General features: G+C 45.2%; 1 protein-coding gene across 1 annotated transcript in view; it reads left to right on the plus strand.

Moving 5' to 3' along the window:
• Positions 1-11,349, plus strand: part of ZBTB5 (zinc finger and BTB domain containing 5) — a 51,052-nt gene extending 39,703 nt beyond the window's left edge. Inside the window, exon 2 of the mRNA XM_011970116.1 lies at positions 6,906-11,349. Within this exon, the coding sequence (XP_011825506.1) occupies positions 6,910-8,943 (2,034 nt within the window). The 5' untranslated portion in view covers positions 6,906-6,909 and the 3' untranslated portion in view covers positions 8,944-11,349. The remainder of the gene's footprint in view (positions 1-6,905) is intronic.
• The last annotated feature ends 240 nt before the right edge of the window (positions 11,350-11,589 follow it).

An 11,589-nucleotide genomic window follows, 5' to 3' on the forward strand; every position in this document is an offset into this window, starting at 1 on the left:
AGGATGGTCTCGATCTCCTGACCTCGTGATCCGCCCGTCTCGGCCTCCCAAAGTGCTGGGATTACAGGCTTGAGCCACCGCGCCCGGCCCAGTTGTCTTCTCTTAATGCCAAAATATAAAACAATACCCCTCTTATGTTTTTGGAAAATAGTTATTTATTTTTAAAATAACCTTTTTTTTATATAGAGATGGAATCTCGCTATGTTGCCCAGGCTGGTCTTGAACTCCTGGGCTCCACTGATCCTTCCACCTCAACCTCCCAGGGCGCTTGCTGGTTTTACAGGTGTGAGCCACCGTGCCCGGCCCAGTTATTAAAATGTTATGTTAACATGTAATTGTTTATCATTTGTTTATTTTTATTCTTTTTTTGAGACGGAGTCTCGCTCTGTCACCAGGCTGGAGTGCAGTGGCGTGATCTTGGCTCACTGCACTCTCCGCCTCCCACGTTCAAGCGATTCCCCTGCCTCAGCCTCCCGAGTAGCTGGGACTACAGGCACGGGCCACCATGCCCAGCTAATTTTTGTATTTTTAGTAGAGTCGGGGTTTCACCATGTTGGCCAGGATGGTCTCGCTCTCTTGACCTCATGATATGCCCGCCTTGGCCTTCCAAAGTGCTGGGATTGCAGGCATGAGCCACTGTGCCTGGCTGTAATTGTTTATTATTATTTTTAAATAAGTTGACAAATAGTTTTAAATTTTCTGTTTTAATTTCTTTGGAGTTCCTTTTTTAAAGAAAATTTACCCTACTTCTTTAGCAGTCCATGGCAGAGTAATCAGGACTTAATAAATTGGTACTTGAAGATGTTACAGTGTAACACCAACTCATCTGTCCTTCTGTTGTTTGGTTCTTTCTTTCATTTCTAGGAAGATCACCTCTTACTCAGTAAAACTATGCATTTCCAAAGTCACCTGGATTAATATGTAGAGGGGCCCTGTTTGTCAGAGGGATGCTATGGTGGACATCTGTCATTTGCAGCTCCCCAGAATCTTTGAACACCCCTTCCCCCTTCACATTTGGATAGCCTGCAGATTGTGAGTCCCACTTTCCCAAGGTGGAATCATACTTATGGTGCAGACATTAGCCTCTGTATTGCCTGAAGATGGTCTACCAACAAGGTATAACAGGAAGTTCCAAGCATCCCTAAAGTGTTTTGAGAGGAACTTGAGTTAGTCTCAAGGCCTATGATGGGGGATCTAGTGTAGAGCTGAGAATCTCTAGGCTGATGGGAAGTTAAAAGATTGTATGTACTGTTTGCCTATATTCCAGTATTATTTAAACCTTTTATCTTTGTTGGGGTTGTGTTTAGCTACCTTAGCAGCCTCTTTTCAAAGGTCCCCTGGCTCTTGGCAAATTTCCTCAAAATGGTGTTTCTGGGACCACAATTTTTAAAATTTGATGATTTATTTATTTTAGAGATGAGGTCTTGCCATGTTGCCTAGGCTGGTCTCGAACTCCTGGGCTCAGGTAATCTTCCTACCTTGGCCTTCCAAAGTACTGGGAATTACAGATGTGAGCCACCATGCCCAGTCCCATAATTTTTAAGTAAGCTCTTTTTCTCATAAAAGCTCTGTTGCTTATTTAAAAAAGAGAGAGAGAGAGAGAGAGAAGCATTTAACAGAATATTACTGTCCTTTTAAATCAGTATGCCTGGTTGAAATACTATTTATTTGCAAAGTCAGTCTTTTATGGCCCCCCCCCATCCATTAAGTCAGGAAAATAATTCCCACCTGCCACTGTTGTTTTGAAGATTAGAAATAATGTAAATTAAAAGTACTTAGAATAGTGACTGTCAGGCTCTCAGTAGTTACTGTTATACCTGTAATCCCAGGCTGGCAGGAGGATTGCTTGATGCCAGGAGTTCAAGGCTGCAGTGAGCTATGATCATGCCATTGTACTCTAGCCTGGGCAACAGGGTGAAACCCTGTCTCAAAGAAAAAAGCACATTAAAAAATATATATTTTATTACCACTACCATTACCTCTGTTACTATCACCAGTGAGACTTACTATAATGCTGGGTGATATGGTTTGGCTCCTGTCCCAACCCAAATCTCATCTCAAATTGTAATCCCCACGTGGAGGGAAGGAGGCGATTGGATCCTGGGGGTGGTTTGCCCCATGCTGTTATCGTGACAGTGAGTTCTCACAACGTCTGATGGTTTTATAAATGACAGTTTCTCCTTCACACACACTCTTCTCCTGCCACCATGTGAAGAAGGTCCTTGCTTTCCCTTCACCTTCTACCATGATTGTAAGTTTCCTGAGGCCACCTCAGCCATGCAGAACTGTGAGTCAATTAAACCTCTTTCCTTTATAAATTACCCAGTCTTGGGTATTTCTTTATAGCAGTGTGAAAACAGACTAATACACTGGGTCTGTTCCCCACTGTAGGAGAGAAAGCAGTAACGCTGAGTGTCTGGTGTTCCTTGGTTTTGCCTGTTGGGCCCAAGCTTCCATGGTCGCTAAGAGCAACTCTGAGGCTTGTACAACTTCCCACCACAACTCCCTGTTTAATTTATTTTATTCCTCAAACCAGAATGTTTCTTCCCTGTTACTGCTACAGAATAATCACCCCTCTGGAACTTGGCACTTATTCATGTATGAGTATACTTTCTAAGGCAGAGCTATAGACTTATGAGCAGTAATTGCATTTCGTTTAATCTCCCCAAAGCCTTGAGCTCTGTGGGCCCTGAGTGAGTGGGGTGGGGACCTGGGATGTGTGTGCTGCTGCCTGCCACTGCTGGCTCTCTGCTTTCTGCAGGAAAGCTTGGTAAAGCAAGAAGGGATGTGGCAGTGGCTGCATCTTTGGAGATCTCATCTCTCACACATGATAGCAAAGAGCAGACACCTCAGTGGGAAAGTGTGCGTTTCAGTGATCTATTTTGTTGTTGGAAATTCATCAGAGGTCAACAAACATAGGAGGCAAAACAATATGGCCAACATGTGGCTGCTGCTTTGAGGCATTTTGCTTTTCCGGTAATTAACTTTCCAAGTATAGCTAAATAGCATAATAGTCTCAGTTGCCGCAGTAGACCCTTGGGTTTTGTGGACTTAGTTTGCCATTTCAGTTATTTCCCACGATCCTGACCAACTTTGGCCTGTAAGACTGTACGGCTGGGGCATCAGAGCAAGTGGTTGGGCCTGGGGAGCCGCTTGGCACCCATGCTGCCTTCTTATGAAATGCCATGATGGTATTTGTGAATTTCGGAGATTTGCAAAGATCTCAGGTATATCCCTTTAGAATGCCACGGATCTACCTTTTTTTAAAAAAATTTTATAAATATGATTATACATTTTTATGTATTTATTTATTTGAGACAGAGACTTGCTCTGTCGCCCAGGTTGCAGTGCAGCGATCTTCGCTGTCTATAACCTCTGCCCCCTGGGCTGAAGCAATCCTCCCGCCTTAGCCTCCCAAGTACGCTGGGACTACATGGCGGGCACTTGCCACCATGGCCGGCTACTTTTTGTATTTTTAGTTGGGATGGGGTTTTGCCATGTTACCCAGGGTGGTCTCGAACTCCTGAGCTTAAGCAATCCACCCACCTCGGCCTCCCAAAGGCTTAGGATTACAGGCATGAGCTACCACACCCAGCCTATAGTTCCATAAGTCTTATAGGTGAAAAGAAACAACAACAGAACAACAGTCCCCTGTCCCATCCTTTTCCCCATCAATTACCCACTTCTCAGAGGCAACCACTTTCAGTTATTTCAGCTATTTCTTCCACTATTGACTTCCTTTTTGTTTGTTTGTTTGTTTTTTGAGACAGGGTCTCACTCTGTCTCCCAGATTAGAGTGCAGTGACGTGATCTCTGCTCACTGCAACCTCTGACTCCTGGGCTCAAGTGATCCACCTCAGCCTCCCAAATAGCTGGGACTGCAGGCGCACACCACCATACCCGGCTAATTGTTTTTGTATTTTTAGTAAGAGATGGGGTTTCGCCGTGTTGCTCAGGCTGGTCTCGAACTCCTGGGGGCTCAAGGGACCCACCTACCTCGGCCTCCCAAAGCGCTGGGATTACAGGCATGAGCCACCATGCTCAACCAACTTCTGTACTGCTAAATAACATGCCAAATTACTATTTTTTGAGATAACCTATTTCAGACTGTATTTCTAGATTAATAAGGAAAGCGGAGATTTAACTTTATTATACCTCATCTCCTCTACCCCCTCCCCCCATGCAAAGTTGCTTTCTCTCATCTTCCCAGTATCTCACATTTGGTTAGTGTACTTATTTTATGACTGTGTAAATACTGTCTACAAATGAATTACATATTGTGTCCTACAAGTAAACAACCTTTTTTTTTCTTGGAGTTAATCGTTGATCCATTTAAAATTTTCTTGTCTTTTTTTAATGACCCATCTTCACACTTTGATAGAACTGGTAAATTCTAAGCACTCCCAATCACATCAGGTTATCTATCCATTCCTTTTTTTTCCACCCCCCTTGGAGACCCACTCCTTGGAGTCCTTCCTGCTCCAGTCTGACTGCTTTTGCTCTCCAGGCCTGCTGCCTAGTTGTCATCTGGGGCTTCATCATCATCCTTGGGATTCCCTTTGCCTGTCTTCTCTAGTGAGTCTCCTGTTTCCTGCAATCTTAGTCGCTTCCTGAGAAAGGGTAAACCTTTGGGTTCTTATCTGAAAATGCCTTAGTTTATCCTAATTGATTAATAGTTTGGCTGAGTGTGGAATTCTAAGTTGGAAATTTTTTTTTTTTGGATAATTTTGAAGGAACTGTCATCTTCTAGCTTGCAGTGCTGTTATGGCAAAGACAAACACCCATTTTATTCCTGATATCAGCCTAGTGTGGGGATTTGTATTTTCATATTGTTGAGTACTTGTTGGGCCTTATTAGTCTTAATAAGAAAATTCATTCAGTTCTCAAAATTTAAAAAAATACCATTTCTTGGCTGGGCGTAGTGGCTCCTGCCTGTAATCCCAGCACTTTGGGAGGCCAAGACGGGCGGATCACCTGAGGTCAGGAGTTCAAGACCAGCCTGACCAAGATGGTAAAACCCCCGTCTCTACTAAAAATACAAAAATTAGCCGGGCGTGGTGGCATGCATCTATAATCCCAGCTAGTGAGGAGGCTGAGGCAGGAGAATCACTTGAACTGGGGAGGCAGAGGTCAGTGAGCCGACATCACGCCATTGTACTCTAGCCTGGGGGAACAGAGCGAAACACTGTCTCAAAACAACAACAAAAAAAACATTTCTTACATCATTTTCACCCTCGGTATTCTTACTTTTCTCTTTCTGTAGTCAAGATATTGGACCTGATTAATTCCTTCTCTTTTTCTTATTTATTCACTTATTTTTATTTTATTTTCTGAGACAGGGCCTTGCTCTGTTGCTTAGGCTAGAGTGCAGTGGCCCAGTCACAGTTCACAGAAGCCTTGACTTCCCAGGCTCAAGTGATCCTCCCACCTCAGCCTCCCAAGTAGCTGGGACCACAGGTGCACACCACCATACTCTGCTAATTTTTTTTTTTGAGACAGGTTTCACTCTCACCCAGGTTGGAGTGCAGCGGTGCGATCTCTGCTCACTGCAGCCTCTGCCTCCCAGGCTCAAGTGATCCTCCCCCTTCAGCCTCTTGAGTAGCTGGGACCAGAGGCACACACCACCATGCCCGGCTAATTTTTTGTATTTTTGGTAGAGACAGAGTTTCACCTTGTTGCCCAGGCTGGTCTCAAACTCCTAAGCTCAGGCAGTCCTCCCACCACAGCCTCCAAAAGTGCTATAGGATTACAGGCATGAGCCACCGCATCTGGCCTAGGGTTGTTTTGTTTTGTTTTTGTTTTTTCTATTGGATAGATTTTCAGCCAGGCCTCCTGCCTTAGCCACACCTTCATTCCATTTCCCCTGGCAAGGGCAACCAGTTCCTTGGCCTTTGGGAATGAGATTTATATGTTAGGTTGTTTTATCCACTGCCAGTTTAGGATTTTCACTTTTGGGGTGTGCTGAGTCAGTTAGCACTGATTTACCTGCTCCCCAGCTTCCAAAATGCTATTGAAGCCCTTCTCATTCTCGTTTTTCTTGTGGGTGTATACCTTTAAAACAACAACGAAACCAAAAAACTTCAGTGTTTTGTTTTTTTGGTTTTTTTTTCTTTGAGATGAAGTCTGGCTCTGTCGCCCAGGCTGGGAGTGCAGTGGCATGATCTCAGCTCACTGCAACCTCCGCCTTCCGGGTTCAAGCAATTCTCCTGCCTCAGCCTCCCGAGTACCTGGGATTACAAGTACACACTGCCATGCCTGGCTAATTTTTTTGTATTTTTAGTAGGGACGGAGTTTCACCATGTTGGTCAGGCTCGTCTTGAACTCCTGACCTCAGGTGATCTGCCCGTCTCAGCCTCCCAAAGTGCTGAGATTACAGGTGTGACCCACCACGCCTGGCTTAGTGTCATTTTAGTGGGGTTTTAAGAATGAACAGGGGGCAAATGCATGTGTGCAATCTGCTACCCTCTATAACTGGAAATCTTCCACACTAATATTAATTTGCCCTTTTCACTTATTTAAGGTTCCTAAGATTTTGGAATTTCTTTGCATTCATTCCTCATCGTTAGGGAATGCAAAACTCTAACAAACTTCTGTGGGATAGATATCCATCACTCACACACTGGTCTTTACTAACTTAGCCCCTTAGTGTTATACATGGCTCATATGAAGAGTAAAGAGAAGCCTGTCAGTAGCTGGGCCCACATGTGTGCATGCCTCCTGGGCTGATGGCTGAATTGGCATTTGCTCCTTATATGACAAGCTCTTAGTGTATGTGCCCATTATCAGAGAGATCACAGGCTTCAAAGGTCCAAGCTTGGCCATCCATTCCACTCTTTTCATCATACCCTTTGTGTTCTGACTTTGAAGCTTTTCTAGGTCTTAACATTTTCTTTGTTTTCCTGTAGAATCATGGATTTTCCTGGTCACTTTGAACAAATCTTCCAGCAGCTGAACTACCAGAGACTTCATGGCCAGCTCTGTGATTGTGTCATTGTGGTAGGGAATAGACACTTTAAAGCCCACCGCTCCGTGCTGGCGGCATGCAGCACGCATTTCCGAGCCCTGTTCTCAGTGGCAGAAGGAGATCAGACCATGAACATGATCCAGCTGGATAGCGAGGTGGTGACAGCAGAGGCCTTTGCTGCACTGATTGACATGATGTATACCTCCACCCTCATGCTGGGGGAGAGCAATGTTATGGATGTCTTATTGGCAGCCTCTCACCTGCATTTGAACTCTGTTGTTAAGGCATGTAAACATTACTTAACGACAAGGACGCTGCCCATGTCTCCCCCCAGTGAGCGCGTTCAGGAGCAGAGTGCCCGCATGCAGCGCTCCTTTATGCTACAGCAGCTGGGACTAAGTATTGTGAGCTCAGCCCTCAATTCCAGCCAGAATGGCGAGGAGCAGCCAGCCCCCATGAGCTCTTCCATGCGCAACAACCTGGATCAGCGCACGCCCTTCCCCATGAGACGCCTTCATAAGCGCAAGCAGTCTGCAGAAGAGCGGGCCAGGCAGCGCCTCCGACCCTCCATGGATGAGTCTGCCATTTCAGATGTTACACCGGAGAATGGGCCTTCAGGGGTTCATTCTCGGGAGGAGTTCTTTTCACCAGATTCTCTGAAAATTGTGGATAATCCTAAAGCTGATGGAATGACTGATAACCAGGAAGACAGTGCGATCATGTTTGATCAGTCTTTTGGCACTCAAGAAGATGCCCAGGTGCCCAGCCAGTCTGATAACAGTGCTGGCAACATGGCACAGTTGTCCATGGCCTCTCGGGCAACTCAGGTTGAGACTAGTTTTGATCAGGAAGCTGCAACTGACAAAAGTAGTTTTCAGTGTGAAAATCCTGAGGTTGGCCTTGGTGAGAAGGAGCACATGAGAGTGGTGGTTAAATCTGAGCCCCTGAGCTCGCCTGAGCCTCAGGATGAAGTGAGCGATGTGACCTCACAAGCAGAAGGCAGCGAGTCTGTAGAAGTGGAAGGAGTTGTGGTCAGTGCCGAGAAGATAGACCTCAGCCCTGAAAGCAGTGATCGGAGTTTTTCAGATCCCCAGTCTAGCACAGACAGGGTAGGTGATATCCACATTTTGGAGGTCACAAATAACCTAGAGCATAAGTCCACTTTTAGTATTTCAAATTTTCTTAACAAGAGCAGAGGAAATAACTTTACTGCAAATCAGAACAATGATGATAATATCCCAAACACCACTAGTGACTGCAGGCTGGAGAGTGAGGCCCCCTATTTGTTGAGTCCAGAGGCTGGGCCTGCAGGTGGGCCCTCCTCTGCCCCTGGCTCCCATGTAGAGAACCCATTTAGTGAACCTGCAGACTCCCACTTTGTCAGACCTATGCAGGAGGTGATGGGCCTGCCGTGTGTGCAGACTTCAGGCTACCAAGGAGGAGAACAGTTTGGGATGGACTTTTCCAGGTCTGGTTTGGGCCTCCACTCCTCCTTCTCCAGGGTAATGATAGGTTCCCCAAGGGGAGGAGCCAGTAACTTTCCATACTATCGCCGCATAGCTCCCAAAATGCCAGTTGTAACTTCTGTCAGGAGCTCACAGATCCCAGAAAACTCTACCAGTTCCCAGCTAATGATGAATGGAGCTACATCCTCATTTGAAAATGGCCATCCTTCCCAGCCTGGCCCTCCACAATTGACCAGAGCATCTGCAGATGTTCTGTCAAAGTGCAAGAAGGCCTTATCAGAGCACAATGTTTTGGTTGTAGAGGGAGCTCGCAAGTATGCCTGCAAAATCTGCTGCAAAACTTTTCTGACTTTGACAGATTGCAAGAAACACATCCGTGTTCATACAGGTGAAAAGCCCTACGCCTGCCTGAAGTGTGGCAAGAGGTTTAGTCAGTCCAGCCACCTGTATAAGCACTCAAAGACTACCTGCCTGCGCTGGCAGAGCAGCAATCTTCCCAGCACTTTGCTCTAGCTGTTTGTCCTTTCAAGACAACGCTGAGGCCAGTTGTCGGACTGAATTTCTTTTGGTAAGCAGTTAATGCCTTTGGGTTCGAGGCTTCTAGCTGCCCAGTGGCTCTTAAACAGTTTAGCAACTAATAACCGGAGAACTAACATGTAGTAGTTGTGCTGCTGCATTTCTGAATCAAGTGCACGTCTTGGGAAAGGGATGCAATCCCTGAAACCAGGTTCTTCCTTAGGGTTGAGTAATGCAGTCAGAAAGTAGTTTGTAATTGATGTTGAGAGTGGCACATTTAAAAATTTTAAAGTTGAAGTGCAAAAAAAATTTTCTAGCAATTTTTGTAAAACTGTGTAGCATTTAAATTTCCTATACCTTCTGATGGGAAATTATATCCCTGTACAGTGATGCAAAATGCACTTATGTGTAACCAGTGGTGATTTGGTGCCTGTCTTAAAGGAAGGCCTTTGAGGACACGCCTGTCTGCCACAAATGCTTTAAAGTGTATCCTGAGCTAGTCCTAGGCCTCAGAAAGTACTGTATTTTTTATTTTTACCTGATTTGCAGTCACACACACTGCACTTTGGTGCTGACACTGGGTCCAGAGTGAGCATTCTCTTGGACTATTAGGTGTATATACTTTTGAATACATCACTGTTGGATAGATGTTTTAACAGTTTTTTCTGGTTTAAAAACCAAATTGTAAATGGAGTATGTACTTGTAGAGAGTGACAAGGTATTGTTCCCGTATGTGCTGTTTGAGCAGTATTTTAACCAACTTGTATTACAGATGTTACAGTTCTATGTTAGGAAGTCAGAAAAGAGCTTGTGTTTGTCTTTGTTCTGATGACGTGGAGTCGTTTTGTGGGGTCTTCCATGGCACCTTTACCCATTGCTCCATCCAGATGCTGAGGGCCAGTCTAAGCTGACACATCCTACCCGAGGACAAGCCTGTTCTCCACTTCATTTCTTCACTCTTCCCTCCCCATATAGCAGCTCTCCCAGGTTGAATTACTGTTTTCGATGACAAATTAACCAAAAATGCCCCCACACAGGTTTTATTACTGTTACATACTATACTTTAACAGTACAGACCCTAATTTTATTATTTGTTGCTCCCCCAATCTGATACCAAATGTTTGTTTGAAATCCAAACATGGTAGTACATGGGTAAATATTTTCTAGCCTGTTTAAGAGTTGACAGCCCATAGCATAGAAGTAATCAAGTAGCATCTGAGACTATTGGAGGCACTCGGGTCACTGCCCAGGTCCTCTCTGGGCCCTGCATCCTCACTTCCCCAGCCTCACCTTGCTGTCCTCTGGCACTGTGCCATCGGGGCTGTTAGTGGCACCTGTGTGAGGCCAAGTGTGCATCCAGGGGAACAGCACAGGTTAATGCATCTCCCTAGGACTCATGAAGTCAGTTTAATTCATGCACGAACATGAGTTTATTTTATGTTTTATATGCTTTCTTAGAGATACCAAACCATTATGCATAATTCAGATAAATTATTCAGTTTTTGTGTTTAGAAAGCTAAGTCTGTGTAGCTGGAAACAAAAATAAGCGTGTTTTCTCTCCTGTTAGAGTATGCAGTTACACATCTGTGGATAATTTCATGTTCCAGCAGGGCTTGGCATCTCCCATGGACTGATTCCCAGGAAGAAAAGCCCAAAGGGAAACCCGCGATTCCTTTCGAGTAGACGTGGGAAAGAGCCCGTTGGAGGATATGGGGTCCTGTGAAATTCAGTTGTGTGTGTGGCTCCTTGTTAGCAGTCATGTTGACATAGTATTAGGAGGCTCCCCATCCACCCTTTACGTGATGTAGGGACCAGTGTCTTGTGAGATTAACCTTGGGACACAGTGGGTTAGCCTGGAGAAAACAAGAGGCCCCACCTGGACCCAGGGAGAGGAGCCAGTGACACAGGGAGAGCGGTGCAGCCCTCCTTCCCTTCCCTGTGGAGGAGGTGGTGCCAGGAGCCTGCCCGCTCACCTCTGCTGAAGCATAAGTGGACTTTGCTTTTGGGGCTTCTCTCTGATACATGCTGAAGCCCTGCCTCTCCACTGCTAGATGGAACCTGGAATCTCTCATCTACCTCTTAGTCGGTCAGTTTCTACGTGTGAGAAGCAAGCTTGTGGGCCAGTGTCCTTGTACATGCTGTAGCACTTAAAAAATAATTCCAGGGTTCCCTGGAAAGCCAGTCCCAGGGTTCCTATGATCTGTAGTTTCTACCTGGATTATAACTGGTATTGGGTACCTGAATTTTGATTGGTTAGCCTTAATTATAGTCTGGCGTGATCATGTAGAATCTTTTCTGGTGATCAGATCATAGAGTTCTATCAAGGCATCCATGTCAGTGGTGCTATGCTGGTTACAACTTGAGATTTTGAAATAAAAAATTTGTCATATTCATGCCTCTAAATATGTGTTATTTTTCTTTAGGTTATTAAGGTTGAAACAAAAGAGGGTTATATCTTTTTGCCACCCCTTCTTTGACTAGTACTTTGTTTTAAACCAAACCTAGTAAGTTAACTGGTCATTCCCCTCAAATCATTCCCTTCTGCCTTCCCCCGCCTTCCTTTTCTGTCTTTGAGCTATGCACATGCATGAGATTTTGCTTTCAGTCTACCCAGTTGCTCTCCAAGGGCCTGCCTAATCTTGT

Source organism: Mandrillus leucophaeus, unplaced genomic scaffold (genome assembly GCF_000951045.1).
Source record: "Mandrillus leucophaeus isolate KB7577 unplaced genomic scaffold, Mleu.le_1.0 Scaffold929, whole genome shotgun sequence".
NCBI lineage: Eukaryota > Metazoa > Chordata > Mammalia > Primates > Cercopithecidae > Mandrillus > Mandrillus leucophaeus.